We start from the raw sequence: 23,431 nt of genomic DNA, 5'->3' as shown, positions 1-23,431 counted from the left end.
TACTCTCTCAAAACTGCAGAGTGCGTGTGTACGGAAAATGGTTGCTGAGCAGTGGACGTCTCCACTAAGGATCGATTGTGTCTTGCATATAATGGCTTGAATAATGGAGGGTAGGGCAGAATTGCAAAAGGAAGACAATAATTGGTAGATGCATTGGTCAATGCACGATTCTGCAAACCTCACTAGGAGTCCACGCAATTACAAATCACATAAGGTGCAAGAATCCCAAATTAGCCATCACCTCCTGTAAGCCTCTAAAAGAAATTACCAATCAATCCCCTTGTGGTAATTGTGTCCATTGAAGAATTGGATCTCCTCAAAGGTCTCGGAGCTGGGATAGTTGCTGCTGAGATCAGGGTGCATCCCCAGGAACAGATAGAGGGCTGTTGTGCCTTTGTCAAAACAAAATAAAGAGAAGGGTTAGGTCAGGACCTGCTGAGGCAGAATAGCAAAAACCATGCATCAGTCAAGCAAAAAGTAGCTACACTCAGAATCCACAAAAAACTCAGAAACCTTTCTGATGAATGGGCATGGCAAACCGACATCAAATCCAATTTCCAAATCTACGTAATATTTTCAGAAATATGGACCAAAGAGAGGAAAACAATTATAACTTGGACTATAAAAATCCAAAAGGATTTGTGAAAATGAAACCATTACTTCAGAAACAATCAAAATCCTGAAATAGGCACTCATTCCAATATATGATGAATGTAAACTGAACAACATCACCGTTTGAATCTTGATCACTAGAGATGGACATTTAAGCAAAGCGAGGGAGTAGGTAGATGGGAAATATATATACAGTTAGCGGTATCAGACCAGCGATCTAGCTAATTTAGAAATACCATTTTCTTTAAAAAGTGAAAGTAGTCTTACATGAAGAGTGGGTTGCCATCGCAGTCAGGCAAACAAAGCCTGTGCAGGTGGATAAGTGGTGGAAATGGCAGCCTATTTTCTGCAGCAGAGGCCAACGCTTGTTCAGTGCTGCTCCTAAGCATGTGATAATATCGGGCACTATTCTCCATTTAAAGCTACAAATGTCATTCAGGAATAGATCAGGCAAGGCTGAAGGAAGGCTGTGTTAAACAGCCACATAGCTTTCTGCATTTCCTCAGTGGCATCTCAAACTACAACAAAAGTTCCCCGTTTAAGGAGAGGAAGAGGGCTTGGATTTTCACTATTAAGCCGGATGATTTTTGTTAGAGTCACAATTCGATAACAAGCTACAGATTTTAGGGCACATTACCTGTTTTTTGAGGTCCAATTATGAGCAACTTCGGAAACCTATCGCAAGTCTTTTCTTTTGACCAAATATCCTTGTGTCTTTTGTCCTCACAGGGGTCCTGTAAAAAGAAGGAAAAAGGTTAACTAGCAGCAGGATTGCTCTTAAGTCTTCCACTAAGAGTTCGCTTATTTGTGATGCATTTGCTCTTTTGTTATAGGGCTTGTTTCAGAATTAGGAGTATGAGCATTTGCAAAAAAGAACACTACATGTGCCGCTGTCTTTCTGATAGAATAAGAACAGTTTAATGGTGACGAAAAAAAATTGTTACATTTACTTAAAGTTTTAATAAAAGTCAAAAAAAATGATTGGAGTAAAGTGAGAGTACTCGGAAATATATATTTGTCAGGCAAGTAAGTTTGGCTCCTAGAAGGTTCAGGGAAAGGTAGTTCCAACATTGGCTATGGCATGCAGCGGAAAACCCTAGAAATGGTGTCTAGTAATTATGGTTCCAGAAGCATGGGCACATTAAGGGGCTGCCGTGATGAAGATGTCATCGATGTTACTGTATGGAGTTGAAAGAGAAGGGTGGGGGGTAGCATATATACATTTGATGCATATTAGACAATCCGCCTCCTTTCATCAATGCACATTTACCATTTATTTGTGGAATGCTTAGGATAACTATACAGATTAAATGAAAGATAAATGATTGTGACGAGAAATGCTTGAGTCACTGATCTTATTTCAGGAGAATTACCTCTAAGGCGCACTCCCATCCTTTCATTTGGTCACTGAAGCCATTGCAGACCAGGACCAATTATATGCAATTTCTCAACTGCTCTGGCCCAAACACCCATGCCTTTTCCCATAACAAGGAAACCCCACATTGCATTTCAGCTTTAGAGAGCCTCATCATTGAGGCATCAACGGTTGTTTCTTCATAACATGTGTTGTGCTCCTTGTTGCTGGAGGTGGGCCTCACACACAATAAGTATAGCAAATTTGCCACTATAATGAGAACTTGGTGGGGGCTGTAACATACATACCCCAAATACAATATGGTAAAGAATGTCCAAGGAATTCAATTAGAGTAGCTATGCAGTCACTCGATTTCTAGTGTTAAGCAATTCAGTAAATAAACTCCATCTGAGCCTGAATGTACTTGAGGGGGTAAACACTAGGTCAGTATTTGTATGATGAAAACTAGTTTAATAAACCTTTATATGCAAGATGTGAAGAATTGCATGTCCATAGTGCACTCGTCCAGCAAGAACTCTACCATTTAGCAAAGCTTGTTCCAATATATAACGTGATACCCAGGACCATACTAGATATCCTGCTAAGCCCCCACTAGACTGCATAACCTCCAATTCGGTCCTACACAGCATCTTGTTCCAAATGCACGGCTTTGTCTTGTGCCTTATGATATGTTCTAAGTGTACGGCACAATACTATGCACTTAGCTCATACTGCATATCCCTTGCTAAAGAGTCTGATGAAACTATCACTCACTTTAGATTCCACCTTAGATCGCCTAGCAACGCCCAAATACAATACTTGGCAAATGCATCTCAGATTCTGTAATCCATTAGGCGTAACAGCAGGCAAACTGGCAATACTGCTACTATTAATGATGAACGCCCAACAGCAACCCCATCTTCCCAGCAATTACATTGCATCCTTGTATCCATGCCCACTCACTTACCCCAACAAAAAGCCCACTCTCACCACAGACATTACCCAATGCTCTAGAAGCACTTTCATCCAAATAGGCTCAGGCCTAGCACGCGTATACTGCCCTAGGCACCACCCCCTACCCTGCCCTATCCCATTTTTGGCGAATACACCAGCCTTCGCAACCATACCCATCACCACCCCTACACCACCCATCACCACACCTATCTCGGGCTCTCCACCAGAACACACAGCTCCCTTTTATACACTAAACCCATACTAGGCACCTAGAGAAAAGTAAGATTCTCCACCAATACTGCCGTTAACAACAACTTCCCACATGTCTCAAACAACACAGGCACTCACCAAGCTACCAGCACCCTCAAAACCATAAACCCCCAACACACTGACATCCGCGAAATCTATTTTCAAACAACATAAAACTCACTGCCCCACTGCACCTACGCCACCAGTACTCCCACCAGTGCCCACTACTAAGAAACCCTTATCCACCGTGCATATAGCACCCCTAAAAGGAGCACTAATCAATGTAAGATCGCTAGAACCACATGCCATCGACATACATGCCCTCATCCTAGAATACGAAGTTGATTTCCTAGTCCTAACGGAAACTTGGCTGCAATCAGCCTCAGGCCCATTACTCACCATTGCCATACCTCCGGATTACACTCTTAGAGCTGATCACCACAATACTACTGGTGGATGAGTAGCCATCATCTCCAAATGCTCTCTCTAGTTTAGAGAATGCAAAACGGAAATACTACCGGGGTACGAACTCCTAGCCTTCAAACTAGCCACCGACCACAAAACCACCATCAACTTTCTAATAGTATACAGAGCCCCCAGCTCAACCAACAACCCAGACATCGAACTACCTCTCCTCATTTCCCCTCTTCTTAAGCCCAACACCAAATTCATTCTCCTAGGAGACATTAACCTAGGGTACAATGACATCTCCGACCATAAAGCCTCAGCCTTCCATAATGCATTCTTAGAAATGCAACTCTCACAAATTGTCAACGCCCCAACCCACTCAAAAGGTTGAATCCTAGACTGGATTCTTATACTGAACACCACAGTCCTCATAGAAGAGATCCTAGAGATTTCCTGGACAGACCACTTCCTTATCAGATTCAACATTATTCTAACCAAGGACCCCACACCTCCAAACACACCAACTGTACCCATATTGGTGAGAAATTCAAGGAAACTCCCCCTTGAAAACCTATCCCCCTTGCTAAACAAGTTACTCAACGCTCATCCCCTAGTGGATTCCATCCCAGACAACATCTTGCTACACTATCACACCTGCCTTAAATCAACCATAGACGAAATTGTCCCTCTCAAACCCAAAGCTCCCTAAGCCTAAACGCAGCAACACCTGGTTCAATGATAATCTCATGAACTTAGAAGCAAAAAAAGGGCACTTGAACACCTTTTCAGGAAAAACCCTACAAGAGAGTCCGAATGAGAACTACAGATTATATCCAAAGCCTACAAGAATTCACCCAAATTCCCTTAATTTACGCATTACCAACGCATTTCTAATAGTAAAGAGTTATTCTCCATTACAGAATTAGAAACTCCCATCCTCCCTCCCTGCATAGATAAAGCGAGTAAGGATTGGTGCACCACCATCCAGGATGCGCTGGCTTCCAAGATAAACGCACTCAAAAATAAAATAGAGTCGCATAGGACACTCTTAGCACCTACCACTGAGCTAATCACATTAGCAACGGCACACGCCGCATCTAACCCTCCTGAATTTAATTTCAAGCCAGTGAACACTGAATTGCTGCTCAAAACCATAGCCTCACTTAAACCCTCCAATTGCAAAGGAGACAGCTTCCCCGCCAAACTAGTCAAGGACTGCGCTCCCATACTAGCACCCATCATCACAAACTTCGTTAATGCTTCATTCAAAACTAATACCATCACAGCTAATATCAAAGAAGCTTGGGTCACCCCACTCCTTAAAAGACCCTACTTAGACCCGACCACCACCACCAACTATAGGCCCATCACCACAGTCCCTTTCCTCCTTAAAATAATAGACAAAATTGCATATACACAAGTAAAATTCCACCTCGAAAACAACCAGTTACTAGGGGAAAGACAACCAGGCTGCCGCCCTAGACATAGTACGGAGACAGCATTACTGGATCTAAAAAAACAGATGGACACTTTCAGGGATTCAGGGAAACTATGTATCCTACTATAACTTGACCTGTCTGCGGTCTTCAATTTAGTAAACCACAATAAACTGTCTTGCAATTGCGAACAACTTTCATTTTTCAAAGGAGGCCACTGCGTGTATTAAATAATTCCTCGCAGACCGCACTTCTAAAGTAGCAATAGGTGATGTTGCAGCAGACCCAATCACAGTCCCATTGGGAGTCCCCCAAGGATCCTGCCTCTCACCGACGCTCTATAACACTAACAAAAAATTACTCTTTGCAGCACTTGATGCTATGGGAGTAATATACTCCAATTTCGCGGATGACGCACAAATACTCATCCCCATCTCAGGTAACCACGATCAGGATACCATCGCCATTAACAAAATCTACTCCATCATCCGGAACTGGATGGCAACAAATAGCCTCTGCCTTAATGGAGAAAAAAACATATCCTCATAGTAGGCTTGCCAGACCGTCTAAGTAAGCTACACTCACAATATTCAGCCATAGGGCTTTATTTAGATGTTAGCCTTACCATGTGCAAACACATTACTGCAGTCTCCTCATCGACAGTGTACACGGCTAAACTTACAGCCCTAAGCAGACCTCTTCTCACACCCCAAAACTGCATTGCAACATACTCCTATTAGGAACCTAAAAAAAAAACCTAAACAAAGTGGGATGACAAATCACAACATAGGAGAGAGGCCAATTGGCTACCCATACAAGCTAGGATACTACATAAAACCCTCACAATAGCTCACAAATGTATATCCGGCACGGCACCAAGCTACCTCAATCAATGCCTCATCCGCAAAACCATACCCAGAACACCCAGATCTAACACAGACACGCTTCTCTGCATCCCCCGTTTCAAGAATATAAGAACAGGCCATTCTAGTTTCCCAGTAGCAGCTTCTACAATATGGAACTCACTTCCAGCCACTATCTGCAATGAGCTGTCCTGCCCTAAATTCAAGAAAATTCTCAAACTTGGCTCTTTAATAAATTCTAAATAGCCACATAATTCCCGGCACACAAACTGTGAATGTACATATTACAATTTAAGATTGTAAATATGTATTACTGTGCCTTACTACTAGGCTGTGCATTTATGTGAATTACTGTGTAAATGTTCAAACTTTGCCTCATGTCAAGCTCTGTTATGTGAGCGGTACTTGTATAGCGCACCGTCACCAACGGAATTGGTCCCCAGGCGCTCTGGCGGATCTGTAAACAGGAAGGGTGGGTAGGGTTAGTCGGGAGGAGGGGAGAAGGAGAGTGGGAGAAGTGGTGTGCTGTTGGCAGCTTCAGCTCGCTATACACTGAGTGCTGGGCTTTGTTACTAGTATCGGATCGGATGAAGGCCTCGGGTGCTGTGGGTGAAGTTTTATGTGTTGTTGGTGCGGTGTGGTAAAGTGCGTGTGGATTGCTGGGAGAGAGATGGTTGTGTGGTTTTGCGTGGGTTTAAGTATGCAGAAGATTGAAGGTTGGGTTAGTGGGGTCTGTATCCTGGTTCAGGTACTTATGATTCCGTTAGAGTTGTATACCTGTGGATTCGGATGTTGCTGGTTCCTCGTGGGCCGACTCGGTTTGGTGGTGTTGCGCTGATCCAACTGTATCTTATTGAGTATAGTTTGGATTGGTGGGTGCGTCTGTACCTAATCTTCTGGTGTGAGACCGGGTGGGTGATATCTATTCTCAGGTGATCTAGCATGATCCTGGTTGGTTAATGCTTTGGGTGGTTCACGGTCGGGGTCGTGTTGAAGTGTTATCCTAGTGGATCCGTCTTGTTGAGCGTGTATATTCAGACGTTTGTATCCTTCTGTCCCGAATGGTCCTTTGATTTCCGTGGGGTGAACATCCTTGGGACTGTAGTTTAGTTGTAGTTTTGTGTGGTGGGGCATTGTGCTTCCTGCTTTGTATTGGTGGACCGTGTGTAGTGATGAAACATTCTGTTTCTCACCCATTGCATTTGCCCGTGGTGCAGTGCTTTCTTTCCCTCTCTATGTTTTGGGCTGTAGGGGAAGGTCATAGGTTCGGTCCTGGTCCTCTTGATGATTTGTTCTAGTCTTTCTGTCTTAGTTTGCTATGTTTACTGTCTTTGGTCGTATTGCAACAGTCTCCCGTTTGGTCCTTTAGTATGCCATGGGCTATCTACCTCAGCTTTTCCCATTGATTGATCGGTGCGTATCGCGGTCGCTGTACGTTCATTGATGTTTTTAGTTATGTCAGTGCCCCTGTGGCCAGTCCTTCTAGTTATGAAGAGCCAGGTTTTGAGTAATTTCCTGAATAATAGGTGGTTTCTTGTGTTACGTATGTACTTTGGTTGGTCGTTCCAGGTTTTTTGGGGCTTGGTGAGAGAAGGAGGATCCTCCAAGTTTTCTTTTGTTGTAGGGCTTTGGTTCCAGGCGGATGTCCATGCTTGATCTCAGCGTTCTTGTTGGTTGATGTAGGCGCAGTTTGTCTCTTAGGAACTCAGCGCCTTCGTTGCGTAATGCTCTGTGCGTAATGCACATTGTTTTGAATTTCATTTGTTGTTTAATTGGTAGCCAATGTAGTGTTTTCAGCACTGGTGCGGTGTGTTCTCTTCGGGGTAGTTTCAGAAGTAGTCTGGCTGCCGCGTTTTGAATGCGTTGTAGTATTTTTAGGAGTCATTCAGGCATGCCTAGGTATAGGCTATTGGCGTAGTCTACTTTGGACATGACGAGGGCGATGATGGTGGTCGTTTTGTTGGCGAACAATAAGAATGGTAAGATTCTCTTTGCCGCTCGCAGGAGGCGGAAGCATTTCTTGAGGAGGTTTTACTAGTGGCTCTAGCGTGAGATTATTGTCCATCAGAACCCCCAGGTTTTTTACAATCGCCGAGGGTGCTGGGGGAGTTCCAAGTTCCCTTGGCCAAGGGATGAATTGGTTTTCTCTTCCATTTTTTGTGATGATCATTATTTCAGTTTTGCATGGGTTGATTTTGAGGGAATTGGATTTCATCGAGAATAATACATCGCGGAGGCAGTTTTCTAACGTTGAGTTTCTTTCCGGGTTGTCTTGTATTTTGAAGGTTATTTGTGTATCGTCAGCGTAGTTGTAGCAGGTGAGGCTTTTGATGATTCTGATAAGTAGATACAGGTAGATGTTGAATAGTAGCGGGGAGAAGGATGATCCTTGTGGTACTCCACAGGTGGAATCTCTCGGGCTGGATTTGAATGGTTTCATCCATACAGTTTCCGTTCTGTTTGTTAGGAAAGATTTGATCCATAGTAGGGCGGTGTCAGTTATTCCAAGTGCTTCTAATCTCGTTAGGAGGGTGTCGTGGTCGACTGTCAAATGCTGCCGATGGGTTTAGGAGTATCAAGGCAGTGCTGTTGTCTGAGTCTGCGTTGATTTTTAGATCGTCCCATATTGAGAGTAGAGCTGATTCCGTTCCTCTCAGTGGTCTGAAGCCAACTTGTGCCTGGTCTAGTAGGCCGTGCTCTTCCATAAACTCTTGGGTCGTTTTGTATATTTACGTTTCGAGCAGCTTGGCTGTATACGGAATGTTGGAGATGGGTCTGTAGTTGGAGAGGTCCTCTACATTTCCCGCTGTATCTTTGAGTAGTGGTCTGATGTATGCAGTTTTGAAGACTTGCAGCACTTTCCCAGCTGCGATGGAATGGTTGAGGACGTTCCTATGATGTTCCTTGTTTAAGAATTGATTTGTATATGTCTGGTGGGCATGGGTCTTCGAGGGGACCCTGAGTTGTTGCTTTCATTAACCAGTTTGACGAATGTCTCCACTGATATTTCTGGAAAGCTTTGTAGTTTGTTTGGGTGTTCCTCCTGGGTGTAGGTTGGGGTTGTGGTCAGATCAGATGGTCTGCTTTGAATGGTTTGTTGGATGTTGGTGATTTTGTTTTTGAAGTGTTCTGCAAGGTCGTTGCAGAGTTTCGTGGACGGAGTTGGTGTGTTGTTAAATCCAGGAGGGTTTTTGATTTCGTTTACGATTTTGAAGAGCTCTTTTTGGGTGTTTGGTGCTTCGAAGATTCAGTATTCGTGGTGTTTCCTCTTTGCTTTTTGTATTTCCTTTTTGTAAGCCCGATTGTGTTGTAGGAATTTCAGTTTGTTCGCCGCGTCATTTTGTTTTCTCCAATCAAGTTCTAGTCTTCGTTTTTTTCTTTTCATAGTGCACAGTAGTGGGGTGAACCATTTTGCCATAGACCGTTTATTAGAAGAAGAAAAGGGTTTTTCTTTGGTGATGTTGTCTATAGTAGTTATAATCCAGGAATGCAGCAGGGTTACCTTTTTGTCCAGGTCATCTTCTTCCATGAATGTTGGGTGTGGTTTGTTTAGCTTCATGAGTTCATGCAGGTTGGAGTTTTTGATGTTTCTCCAATTTCTTCTCATGGTTTTCGTTGTTTTGTCCGGTTGATTGATTGTTGGCCTGGTCATTTTGATTACGAATGGGATGATGAGGTGGTCGCTCTAGGGTATTTGAATTGGGGGTGCCGTGGTTCGGAGTAGTTTGTTAGAGAAGATTGCGTCAAGTGTATGCCCTGCCGAGCGGGTTGCTCCTTTGACTATTTGTTGTAGGTTCACTGCTGCTAGTTGGCTGCGTATCGATTTTTGTATGGTTGTCCTTTCTCCTACAAACCAGATGTTGAAATCGCCTAGGATTATCAGGTGATTGTGTTTGATGGCTAGGACGGTGATTGGTCTGTGAAGGAGTCTACGAAGGTTGCATCGTAGGTTGGTGGTATATATATTAGTATGAATTTCAAGTTTGTTTTGGATGTTACTGCTAGACGTCTGATTAGGGATTCGCATTTATCGATGATTAGTGGGTCTTCCAGTTTGATATCCAGATGTTCCTTGTGAATGATTGCCAGCCCTCCCCCTCTTTTGTTTTTTTTGTTTGATTGGACGCATTTGAAGTATTCAGGTAAGCAGTTGTTGAGGGTGATCTTGTAATTGTCGTCTAGCCAGGTTTCTGTTACAAATAGGATGTCAATCCCTCCGTTGCAGTGGATCTTATTGGTGTGGTTTTGCTTGTTGGTTGTACCTTGTTTTGGTTTGTGGTTGTTTGGTTGCGGTGCATCATTGCTGGTATTGATTGGGGGTGGATGAGGATCAGCGAAGGTTGTATCTTCATTGTAGGAGGGCGTATGAGGATCAGAGGAGGCTGCATCTTCATTGGGGCGGTCTGCTAGATAGAAAGCTTGGCTGTACAGTGGTGTTGCTTCTACGTTTGTGCTGGTTTGGTGAAGGTCTGGGAAGGCTTCTTCTTCGTTGAAGTGGTCAGTTAGGTTCATGTTTGGGTTGTTGGTTATAAGATCTTCGTCGTCGTTATGTCCGGTATGGCGCGGGTGTTGGGGGTGTCCTTCTGTTCTTGTGATGTATGGGGTCCGATTCTGGCTACCTTCTTCTTGGGTGTTCTCATCTTTTTTCTGGTTGTCTCAGGATTTTCTTTGTCTGTCTTGATGTCTCTGTTTCGTTGGGGTATCCTGGTTCTGGGGTTGTTGCGAGGTATGGTGTGAGATATAGAGAGTTTTCCCTTTGGAGTTTTGTTCTGGCCGTTTTGGTTTTTGGCGTTGTGTATCTTCTATTTGAGGTTGTTGCTTCAGTGGTAGGTTGGATTTGTGTGCCTGTTTCCAGTGCGGCCTTGTCTTGTGCCCTTTCTCGCCGTCCCTTTCTGGTCCGGGGCATTTTGGTGCTCAGTGCGGAGGTGCCGGTTGAGTGGTTGGCTACTGTGTCTTGTGATGGGAGTGCTGGTATTTCTTCTTGTATTGGTAGGCTTGGGAGATGTTGTGCCGTCTGTTCTTCTGGTGGGTCGGTTTGTGTGTCCTCCGAGCGCTGTCTGGTGGGGTTTTGGTGCTGGGCGTACTGTTGTCAGGGGTGTAGGTCAAAGTTCAGTGCTGTCTGTGTAGGTCTATCTGAAAGGATAAGGACGCTACTCTCTGGGAGTATGTTAAGGTGGTTAAGCTAAGTTTGTGCTTAGGGCTAGTTCTGATTAAGTTCTAGAGTCTCGTGTGGTAGGAGGGACCCTAAGGAATATTGTAATCCTTATGATTAAATAAAAAATGTTTTAAAAAATCGGAGCGGAGTCCCTGATAAAAGGGAGACCTGTATAGTGGGAGAGAGGCCTATCAATGTAAACTGAATATCACGAAATGTGGTTTGGGACCAGAGCCCCTGCTAAAATTGGGAGACCTGCACGGTGGGAGAGAGGCCCCCCAATGCAATCCAAATATCACAATACAGTCTGGGAACAGAACCCCTGCCAAACCTGGGAGACCTGTGTAGTGGGAGAGATGCCTATAAATACAATCAGAGTTTCATACAATTCGATCTCGGAATAGAAACGCTCCTAAATTTGGGAGACCTGTTTATTGGGGGAGAGGCCCATCTATGCGATCTGAATATCACACAATACAACTACGGAACAGAATCCCTGATAACTTTTGGAGACCTGAATAGTGGGAGAGAGGCCTATCAATGCAATCTGAATATCTTGCAATACAAATTTGTAACAGAAACTCTGAAACATTTTGGAACTGTTTTATATCGGTTTGTTAAGTGGCTAGGATTATAGGGTAGAGTGGTTGATCTACTCCTAACCCAGGCCACTCCTACCTTACTGGTCCTTGTAGTTGATGGTTGACGGCTGGCACCTGGCTTCCCCTGTGGACTCCTGCTGGCACTTCCTGGAGCCGCCTATGTTGGGGCCGCCCTTGGCCTTGGGGCTACTGGGTAGAGGGCTGCACTGGAAGACCAGTGAATAAGGCTTCCCAGTGAAGGAAGCCGGGGTGGGGGAGAGGGGCAGTGGTCAGCAACGGCGCTGGAATGGGCAGAGGAAGTAAAGGCTATGGGCCCATGGGCTCTCTGGAAGCGACCGCAGTTACCTGCCTCTGGGGTGGGGTGGGACTGTTGAATGAGGGCACGACTCTCACCGTGCTTCTGGACCAAATTAAGATGTCACACGGAGCAAGGCTCCAATCAGGGCTCAGGGGCGGGATGGGAGGTGGGAGGGCTGGAGTCCAGGAAGGGGAGCTGGGAGGGTTGTGGCGAGCTGGGGAGAAATGCAGGCCTGGCCGCGGGTGGGTTTTTAAACATTTTTTATTTTTATTTTTGGTTATTGGGGTGCCGGGCCTGGAAGCTGTGGGCAGCCTTACCGGGAAGGCAGCAGTGCGGGGGGCCGCCCGGGCAGAGGGATGCCCTGGGGCAGGTGGGTAAAGGCACGAAGCGTCCAATATGGGTGGTGGGTGATATGGGGAGGAGGGAGGAGGAGAGCAAAGGACACAGCAGCAACGTGGAGGAGACCGGGCTGGGGGCTCGCACAATACACTAGGCAAATTTTAGAAAGAAGGCAGGGGGGAACCAGGCACTTGTTCACTCACCTGCACTGCTTGGAAGCCGGGAGTGCTGGTGCATAGGTTTAGGCCCCAGAAACACACCGGGGCTGGGGAGCCAATCAGAGCCTGGGGGAGGGCTGGGGAGGCAGGGCTGGGGATGAGGAAAGGAGCGGTGGAGGAGCGGGGAGGCCGCGATGGTCGGCCTGGCAGGTGGATTCCAAGCCTAGGGGGCACCGGAGCAAACGCTTACCTGTTACCTGGCTGGTAAATGGCACAGGGAGAGTTGGTGCAGAGGTTTAGGCCTCAGAAACACACCGGGGCTGGGGAGCCAATCAAAGCCTGGGGGAGGGCTGGGGAGGTGGGCCTGGGGATGAGGAAAGGAGCGGTGGAGCAGTGCGGAGGCCGCGAGGGATCGCCTGGCAGGTGGATTCCAAGCCTAGGGGGCGCCGGAGTAAACGCTTACCTGTGGCCTGGCTGGTAAATGACGCATGGAGCGTTGGTGCAGAGGTGTAGGCCTCAGAAAGACACCAGGGCTGGGGAGCCAATCAGAGCCTGCGGGAGGGCTGAGGAGGCGGGCCTGGTGATGAGGAAAGGAGCGGTGGAGGAGCGGGGAGGCCGCGAGGCACGGCCTGGCAGGTGGATTCCAAGCCTAGGGGTCACCGGAGAAAACGCTTACCTGTGGCCTGGCTGGTAAAACAAAAATCAACTAAGTACCTAAGTAATCTTGTAACATACGCTGCGATACCCGGGGGTTTGGGCGTATTACCAAATGCAATAAATAAATAAAAATAAGCACAACATTAGGGACATAGAATCAGTATTTGCCAGCCTATGTTAAGGGCAAGTATAAATACCTGAAAAAGATGGTTTGAGAGTAGAACATACGCACTGCTCAGGGAGCGAGGAACCTTTTAAGTAAGGGAACAGATAACTGCAATGGTTTTAAATCCGAGACATTAAGGAGGTTTTGACCATAAGGCACACACAGTAAGCAAAGTTAGTGACATTAATGTTGCTATGTTTAGACTTTCTTAAATTAACTAATACTGGTGTTCTATAAAAAGAAATTAATTGGACATTTTAGAAGAAATTGTATTTATGAATTTTAAAAAGGTGGGTCAGGTGACACTTTTCAGTTTGACTGTAGAAATGAAGATAAAAATAACGAATTTTAAATAACTTACCAACGTAATTGCTGAATTCTGAGAACATTTGTATGGGTTATTCTGCACCGATTTAACCCATTTCACAGCTCTGAACATTTCACCGCATTTTCAGAGCTGCTTCTGTGGGGGTGGGCAGTCCCATTACCCGTGATAGACCACCGCCCTATAGACTCTCTTACCCCTCTTATCATAGACAGAATATCATCTGTGACGGCGGTACAGCCTGCTTTGTTACATTTCACAAAATAATGCATGCAATTCTGACTTTGAAGGTGAGGGGTGGGGAGGGCTGTCTTGGTAATCACAGGCACCCCATTCCCAAAGTCATAACTTTGTTTTCTGACGCCAGAGAAATATAGGAAGATAAGCCATTTTGACTTCGACACAGTGGCTCTTGAGATGAAACGCTTCCACAGCCAGAAGGCTTTTGATGTCATTTGTTAGTTTGGTGGAAAATTACCCTTGAATGACAGGGCTAGATGTGTGTTCAGTTTTCTCGGAGCTCAGTTTTACACAGGCACCATCTGGGTGTAGTCCAGGAAGCCCTCCCTTTGATGTTCCAGAGAAATCTCCATGGGGGTTAGCTGGGAATTGGTGTTTCAAAGGCAGTTTGCCTGTATACAATGACCACCGCTCGCCAGGAAGCCGATTAACTGAGACTCTGAGGTAGACAAAGGAAAGGGCAAGTTAGCATAGCCCAGCAGAGTGTTCACACAAAAAGGTTCACCATCACTTTCTGGGGGGCTCCCGAAACAACCTGCAGACAGCACTCTGGGTATGACATCATGGTGCAAAGGACAGTCACAGGAGCCCGGACTGCTTCCCTTCTAGCCTTCTGTAAGGGCTCAAATCAGCTATGGCATTCTACCTATATGAGGTTGGATCACTCTCCTCTTAGTTGATTATCTTTGGGCTCTTGCGAGTAAGGAGGATTCTCCAGAACCTGGTTGAGAAGACAATGAAGATTAACCCTGCTGGTTGAGAAGACAATGAAGATTACCCCTGCTAATAGGGCAGGGAGTCTTCATTCTATTAAAGACAAGGAGGCAAGCATTATGCTTCATCTCCAGCAGTTTCAACAAAAACAAACTTTATAACTTCCCACATGGGAAAAACACATTTTGTTTTCATCAAAAACGACATTTCCCTGTAGTTCCAGTCCATCTGTAGTCCCATGTTCCTTGAGCACGTGACTGACCATAGTCCTTCCTGTCATCTCTCTCTTCTTTAATGCTTAGCTGCACTCCAACATGTAACCAAAACTGAACTAGTCCAAACATGATGTCTCCTCTCTCGACAGCACTGCTATGCTTGGTTTCTGAATGAACCTGGCTGGCCTCGCTCCTCAAACAGCCCGTGCATCTCGCTAGCCTGTCTCAGTTGTTCTTCTGGTCATCTCCTACCGAAAAACATAAAGAGCACGTTAGGGAGGCAGATGTACAACCCTATTCCGGGAGAAATCCATCATAAATACAATCATAACCATTGTCATCAACTCTCCCATGTGTTAGGACGAATTTTCAGAAATGTGCTAATTCCCTTCACCTTAGAGACCCCCAGCAAATTTGCTGAATTTTGAGAACTTTTTTTTAACCTGGAGAGAGCGAGACCCTTTCTCCCACTCCACTCTCTCATGTATTTTATGTGATTTTGAACTCTGTTTCTTTTGGTTATGGAATCTGACAAACTCCACAGGCGCCATCTTTTGCATTGTGTCACACAGCACCTTCAGTGCAGCGGCACAGGGAAGTATTTCAGATTTCCCAAAGGTTTAAATACCTTCTCTTGCATAAACTACTGTTTCCAAGAGCAGTAAAGTGAAATTGACTTTACTTACATTTGTAAGTTTCTAGACCCAGCACACACTATCTTACAATAGGGTGCTGGAGGGGTTACCCATTATCCCCTTTGTCTAGCTTCTCATGTAACCTTTTTTATGTTTCCCTTTTCTCACTGAATGGCTGGTGGAAGCGGTTTCGTTTGAACTACTATAGTGTGCATTTACCGCAGACTGCGTTTGTCAAAATGGCCCCGGTCTTCTTTTTTCGCCATTTCTTTGTGGAAAGGTCCTTCTTGAGATTTACTCTGCATGCCAAACCAGGTTTGGTCCCATTGTCCGCTTTGCCTTTGGCGGGATTCACAAGTGAAGCCCGCCTCTGGCTCCATGATGTCTGGGGTAGGCAAGAGGCAACTCCCTGTGCTTAGTCTCCTAGGAGACCCAAATGCACTCTGTAGTGATTGGCCGGCAGACTGTCCGGCAAGGACAGCCACCCTGCTGGGTGACTGACAGCAAGGCTGGAGTGAATGGGAGAGAACTGAATAAAAGGCAAGGGTTTTGGCTTGGAAGGCAGAGTTGATCACTGGACAAAGGAACAGAAGAAGAACTTAAAGAGGACGCCTGCTGCAACTCCTGGACCGTTGTTTTGCCCGGTGAAGCCCTGCTGCTGTGCTGAAACTCCAAATTCGTATTGATGGAGAAGCCCTTGCAAGGACGACTTCTCCCCTTGAGTTGGTGGGACCAATCAACTCCTAAGTAAGCCACCTGGACATCCATCTCGGAGATGGTTGAATTTCCAGAGTTGCTGCTGGAAACCGTATAGTCTGGGGGAGGAACACCAGATTGTGTGAGTTGCATTTAAGCTGGCCTATAGCTCCAGGAAGATCCTCCATACGCCCAGCAAGCAGGACTGACCGAGCCTGAGCCCCCTCAACAGAGTGCGGGACCCCAGAAGCAAGGAAAGTCCATCTCGACAGCCAAGAACCAAAGTGTTGCTATTTGCGGTAGATGCGAGGAGCTGAAACACTGAACAGCCACTGATTTGAAGATTGCTGGTTGCGATCGGTGACCGTCCCATGACCATCCCATTGCAGTGTAGGAGTCCCCAGAAGTCCTTCATCTTGTCCCCACGACTGAGGCCCATGAACAGTGAGATCTGCAGAGCTGCACAGGAACAGATGTCATCTGCTGCACTTTTTCTTCATTACAAAGTTGCTGTAAAGTCTGAGAGAACTTACCTCTTACTGTAGAGTTGCTTGCATCTTCTACTGCTCAAAAGTCTAATCAGCTTGTACCCTACATTTGATTCTTCTTTTCTTCAAATACTTCTAAAACACTGTGCAAAGACTTTCTACTTACCTGCAAAGAAGTGCATCAGCTCATATAGACATCTGCCTATCGATTTAGGCTTATCCTCTTTCACTGAATTACTTTTACTGGGGGATCTCTTGTATGTTCTAAATAACCTTTTCCTTTGACTTATTACTAAATTATTCTAAATGCAACAGTGATATATTAATGTCCCCAGCACCCAAGCAATTGAAGTCACCTGAGGGTGTATGTAGTGTTTGTGGGCCATCCCAAAAGGGTATCTACTGATTTAGAGATATTAAGAGTGTGTATTTCATGAAGTGTATTTGAGTGTTACTATTATATTGCTCCCTTCCGGAGAAGGCTTATTCTAACTGACTGATAAATAAATAATTGTTTATTCAAGAAATCTTGAGTGTAAGTTTATTTGAATACTTGTCACTGTGAATCTCTGTATAACTCCCCTACAGCTCGATTTGACCCCTCTTGAGGTAAGCCTGGCTGCTCAGCACGCTACCAAAACTGTGCAGTACAAGCTGATACCAAAGGTTGGATTTCCTATACCTGTAGTCAGAGTTGTTTGTAGTGTTACCACAGGGTACTGCACACACACGTTGCCTAACACCATGTATCTACAGTGGGAAAGTAATGCTCGCCTCCTTGTCTTTAATAGAATCAAGACTCCCTGAGCTATTAGAAGGGGTAATCTTCATTCTATGTTAAGACCGGAGGCAAGCATTATGCTTATTCAAAGCGTGTCATTACTGTCGTGCTACTGACTGCACAGGCTTGAAACAGAATGTTCTAAACGTACTATTGCTGGCCCAGTCGGCCGCTTGCAGGATATCTTGCAATTTCGCACCTTGCGCTAGCACCTTTGAAGCCATTGCGCCCCTTACAGAATGCGCTCCGAACCAAGCCATGTCTATTCCTGCCAACTGCATCACCTCTCGCACCCATCTCACTATGGTGGCTGTTGCCACCGCTTTGTATGGTTTTCTGCGCGCTATGAACAATTGCGTTGTCCCCATGGGTCTCATCTCTGCTGTCCTATGCTTGTATTCCCTTAGAATACTTGGGATGTTTGTGTAGGTAGGGGTACACTATTGCTGTAGAACCGGTCTTTGTTCTCTTTACCAGTGTGAAAGCAACCCTTTCTGGTCCATACACCTTTCTGTTCACATCCAGCGTTCTGACGTCTGCTACTCTCCTACAGGAGACTGGATTCCCTGACAGTTGTTTCAGTGACAGGTATCTGTTTCCTGGCCATCCGGCCAATAGTTTTAGAACTAACATTACGTCCCATAGGACATTGTATCTTGGTTCTGGCGGTCTCCTAAATCGTATTCGTCTATGCAGTCGCACAACTGCTTTGTTCTCACCTACGGGCATGCCTTCAATGGGCAGTTGTCCCGCTGATATCGCAGACCTGTACACTCCTATCGTCCTGTATGCCTTTCGGTCTTGCAGTAACTACTAGAAAATTAAAGATCTCTACTAGAAGGACTGAAACGGGATGAAGATTTTTCCCATTGCACCATCGAGACCATCTGCTCCAAGCTGCGTCATAGCTCCGTCTGGTGGACGGCACCCACGATTCTGTGAGGAGTCGAGCAGCCGGAGCCAAAATGCCTGGGAGGTACAAGCGTCTCCTGCTATCATGCACGCCATCAGTGGGAGACTCCCTCTCACTCCCAGATGATATGACCCAGCTCGGTCATGAGATGGTTGTTACCCGATGGCAGAACTCTTGGATAGTCCGTTACTAGCTCCATTATCGTCGGGAACCACACTTGCGACTTTCATATTGGAGCCATCACTATCATATTCGCTCTCTCTGCGAACTTTCGCTAGAACTCTGTTCATCATTATGAAACGTGGGAACGCGTAGTGCGTGTATCCCTTCCAGTCTTGGAGGAACGCGTCTACTCCCGCAGCCGTCGGATCTAACCTCCAGCTGGAATGCCTGCTCTTCTGAGCATTCAGTCTGGATGCAAATAGGTCTGTGTGGATCAGTCTCCATAGTTCCTCTACCCATCGGAATATACCCTTGTCCAGCATCCAGTCGCTGGAGCCTGAAAAATGTCTGGCATTCCAGACCACTACTACATTGAGCGAACCCGGGAGATATTCTGCTACTACCAAGGTCCCAGATTCGAGGCAGAAGTGCCAGAAATCCTTGGCTAATTCTGCTAGCAATCAGTATTTCATCCCTCCTAAGTGATGGATGTATCTGACTGCTGATATGTTGTCCATCTTTAGCAGTTCACTTTGCCTTTCGTGGAAGCTTCGATTGCGAATGACCTGGCTAGCAGCTCCAGACAGTTGATGTGCAACTTGAGCTCTTCTGAGCTCCATTTTCCCCTGTTTCTAGTTCCCCACAGCGGGCACCCCAGCCTGCTCTCCTGGCGTACGACTCCATCAGCAGATCGGGCCTGTCTCTGAATAGGGCCTTCCCATTCCAGGCGTCCATATTCTGTAGCCACCATTCCAGTTCAGTCTTAAATTCTACATCGAGGGGTACTGCTTGTTGGTACTTTTGCTTGTTGGTACTTTAGCCTTTGCTGCAGGTGCTTTATTTTCAGTCGCTGCAGGGCTCGATAGTGTAGTGGCCCTGGGAATATTGCCTGAATTGACACCGCTAGTAGACCCACTACTCTCGCTATCGTCCTTAATGACACTATGCTTTTGTCTAGACAGCTCCTTATCTCCCTTTTTATATCCCTCATCTTCCTGGCTGGAAGCTCTAGGGTAGCTGTCCTGGTGTCTATGACGAACCCCAGGAAGTCTATCCTCCTCGTTGGTATCACGTCAGAATTTTCCCTGTTCACTAGGAAACCAAGTGATGCTAAGATCTCTTTCAAGTGCGATACAGTGCAATAGGACTGGCAGAGATGGTTAGGGCAGAGGTCAGGGGGGGAATACTGTAGTCGGTGTGGAGCGGGCAGCGAGTGGATAGGGACTGGAAAGAGATGTCGGGTGGTCGTAGGTCTTTGATTTAGTAGTGGCGTGGGAAAGGGGGCTTTGGGGTGGTGGCAGACAGCTCAGAGCGATCAGGCGGTGGTGGATAGTATAGAGGTGTCTGACTAGTTGTTGATAGGGGATTGTGCATAGGGGCAGGAATGGGGGAGGGAGCGGATTGAGGGATAGAAATGACAGGGGACTGTCTACGAGGTAGGAGTGGTACAAGGGGGGAAAGAGACGTGGTAGGAGTGGTACAAGGGGGGGAAGTGACGTGGTAGTGGGGGAGTAGAGGGTCGGTGGAACAAGAGGTGTAGGGCAGGTGAGGCATGCAGAGTAGAGGGCGAGGATCGTCTACCTCAGAGTTTTGTTCGTTTGGGTGCTGAAGTAGTGTGCGAGAGTGTGGAGGTTCAGCAGGAAAGGGGGTAGAGGCGATGGTTCGGGAAAGGGCAAGGCGTGCCACGCTCAGCAGAGGGTATGGTAGGGAAGGTAAGGGGCTTGCCGGGTGCTGCCTTTCAGGGGTGGTCGGAGAGGTGGAGATGGTGTTAGGTGGGTGGGTACTGCTTGCTGAGGTGGTTGTGGACGGTTGAAGGAGGAGAAAGCGGCGGACAGGGGAGGGGATGGGCGTAAGCTGTCACAGTACCCCCGTGATTCCTCTGGGTTGGTAGTGGCGAGAGTGTGGGACAGGTTGAGAATGTATGCGATAGAGGGTGTCTGTTTGGAGGGTGCTGGGGTACAGGGGGGCTGTTGTATTTGTATTTATTAGTCTTATATAGCGCTTTATACCAAAGCACTGCACATTTACAACAGGGTACATTTAACATAACAAAAGCAGTAACAACAGAAGCAAATTACAATCTTGAATCAGTCACCAAAAAAACAGTATGTAGAGCAATTAGAGAGAGGGGGAAGGAGAGAAGAGGGGTAGAGCTAGGTGGAAGAGGGAGGGAGGGTAGAAGGAGGAGGGAAAAGAAGGGGTGAGGTGAGGATGGGGAGGGGGAACAAGGGGGGAGAGGCTAAAGGGGGAAGAAGGAAAAGGGTGGGAGAGGGGGAGTGAGAGGAGGGAGGGGTGTCATGGCGGGGAATGGAGAAGGAGAGATTTAAGGGACGTGCGGAAAGAGGAAAAAGTAGGAGTAGAGCGGATAGAGAGAGGTAAGAAGTTCCAGTGGAGGGGGGGCCAGGAGTTGGAAGGAGCGGAAATGGGAGGAGGCACAAGGGGAGGGAGGAACAGTGAGGAGGAAGTGGTCAGCGGAACGAAGGGTACGAGAGGGAGTGTAGAAGAAGAGAAGGGAAGAGAGATAAGGAGGAGCAGTAGAAGAGGCAAGAAAAGATAAGGGAGGAGATTAAAAGTTTAGTAGCATGGAAAGTAAGGGAGGGGCGAACTTTGCGAATATTGTAGAGGTGGAAGTGACAGGCACGAGAGGTGAGTGAGATATGGTGGGAAAAAGTGAGAGAAGAGTCGAAGTGAAAGCTAGGTTATGAGCATGGGGGAAAAGAACTAGTTACTCTTACCTTGTAACGTTCTTTCGATGGGATGTTCCTCCGACGTATTCCTTATCTTAGATAGAAATCCTTCAGCTTTGCTGGCCTCGGAAAATTTTTTCGCCAGAGGGCGCTGCGCGTCGATGATCGCCGAGTCGATGACCCTCGACGGCCTCCGTGCCGACGTCGACGTCATCCTGCCTATAAAGGCCGCGCGCAGCGTCCGTTGCTCAGTTCCGTTTTGTAGTCCCCAGTAATGTTTTTGGATTAGACTAATCACCTTGAAGGAGCATAGGCTGCAAACCCACAGGAAGTCATACTGCGGGGATGGATGGGAGGGTCGATAAGGAATACGTCGGAGGAACATCCCATCGAAAGAACGTTACAAGGTAAGAGTAACTAGTTCTTCGAAGGGATTGTGTCCTCCGACGTATTCCTTATCTTAGATAGACTCCCATAGCAGTGGTATTGTGACTGGAGGCGGGAGTAATAAAAGTTATGTTACCCTTCCAGAATGGACAGAGTGTAACACAGCCTTGCCGAATCTAGTTTCTTGACTAGAGGAGGAATCCAGGCTATAGAATTTGGTAAATGTATGTGCGGACGACCATGTGGCAGCCGCACATATATCTCGAATTGGCACCCCTCTTTGAAGGGCTGAGGATGTTGCGATACCCCTGGTAGAATGAGCCCTTAGATTTTGAGGAGGCTCCTTTCCTGCCAATTTGTAGCACTCCAGAATGGCTAAAATAATCCATCTGGAGATGGTTTGTTTTGTTATTGGAAGGCCCAACTTATGTCCTGCATAACCTACAAAGAGTTGGTCTGCTTGTCTGATCTTAGCCAATCTGCTGATATAAAAGCTCAAGGCTCGCTTAGGGTCCAGCCTGTGCAGTCTCTCTTCCTCCTTCCCCGGATGAGGAGGAGGGTAGAAAGAAGGTAATATAATCTTCTGAGTGATGTGAAACTCCGAGACTACCTTCGGGAGGAAGTTAGGCTTCACCTGAAGAACAACTTTGTCCTTGTAAAAGATTGTATGTGGAGGTTTACACGATAAGGCTTGCAACTCGCTAACCCTTCTAGCAGATGTCAATGCTATTAGCAAAACAGTTTTGAGGGTGAGAAGCTTCAATGAACAAGAGTGTAGTGGTTCAAAAGGGGCACCCTTTAGGAAGTTTAAAATTAGGTTTAAATCCCATAAGGGAACTTGAAAAGGTTTCGGGGGATAAACATTAGTTAATCCTTTTAGGTATTGTATTACCAATGGAATTTTGAAGTATGAAGGCTCCTCTGCAGTGCGCTTAAAGATTGATAGCGCTGCGAGATAGCCCTTAATTGTGCCAACCTGTAGGCCTGAATTAGCCAGGTAAAGTAAGAATGACAACACCATAGGTGTACCACAAGAAAAGGGTTCAATATTCTTTTCTCTGCACCAGCTGCAAAATTTGTTCCAACGGCAGCGGTATAGAGTTTTAGTTGCCGGCCTTCTGGCCGAAAGCAACACCTCCATAACATCATCCGGAAGGTCCCAATCCTTGTACCTCAACCTTTCAGACACCAAGCGTGAAGGTTGAGGGTCTTGATGGCTGGATGGAGAACCTGACCTTCCTTCTGCGAGAGAAGATCCTCTCTGTATGGCAGTCGAATTGGAGGGCAGATGGACATGTCTAGAAGGTCCGGGTACCACGTTCTCCTGGCCCAATCCGGGGCAATTAGGATCATGGTCTTCCGAAACCTTCTCAACCTCCTGATCATTTGAGGAATGACAGGGACCGGAGGGAACGCGTACAGAAGTGGGAACTCCCAGTCCACTACGAACGCATCTCCTAGAGCTCCTCTCGGGGGAAATTCCCTTGAGCAAAATCTGTCGCACTTCCTGTTGATACTGGTGGCGAACAGATCCACTTGAGGGGTTCCCCAAAGGGCGAAGATCTCTTGAAGGACTTCCTGAGCTATCTCCCACTCGTGAGAGACTGTGCTCTGCCTGCTCAGAGCGTCCGCTGTCAAGTTCTTCTCTCCGGCTAGGTGAATTGCCGATAGAGAGATTCCTTCCTGAATTGCCCAAAACCAGAGCTGCATCGCCTCTCTGCACAGTGGTAGTGAGCCTACGCCTCCTCTTTTGTTGAGGTAGTGCATGGCCACTGTATTGTCCGTCATTATTAGGACGTTTCTTCCCCGTACAGACGGCAGAAAAGCCTTCAGCGCTAGTCTGATGGCTCTCAGTTCCAACAGGTTGATATGTAGTCTGGACTCCGATGGAGACCAACGACCGCTGATGGTCAAGTCGTTGGCGTGAGCTCCCCACC

At 46.6% G+C, this 23,431-nt stretch overlaps 1 protein-coding gene across 1 annotated transcript in view; it reads right to left on the bottom strand.

Moving 5' to 3' along the window:
- Positions 1–23,431, bottom strand: part of NDST1 (N-deacetylase and N-sulfotransferase 1) — a 500,062-nt gene that overhangs the window by 103,898 nt on the left and 372,733 nt on the right. The window contains exons 9-10 of the mRNA XM_069654041.1: positions 1,250–1,346; positions 269–392 (exon numbers count right to left, since the gene is read on the bottom strand). Of these exons, the coding sequence (XP_069510142.1) occupies positions 269–392; positions 1,250–1,346 (221 nt within the window). The remainder of the gene's footprint in view (positions 1–268; positions 393–1,249; positions 1,347–23,431) is intronic.

This window comes from Ambystoma mexicanum, chromosome 3q (genome assembly GCF_040938575.1).
Source record: "Ambystoma mexicanum isolate Mex_15411 chromosome 3q, UKY_AmexF1_1, whole genome shotgun sequence".
Lineage (NCBI taxonomy): Eukaryota > Metazoa > Chordata > Amphibia > Caudata > Ambystomatidae > Ambystoma > Ambystoma mexicanum.
This window is presented reverse-complemented; position numbering and strand designations above follow the sequence as displayed.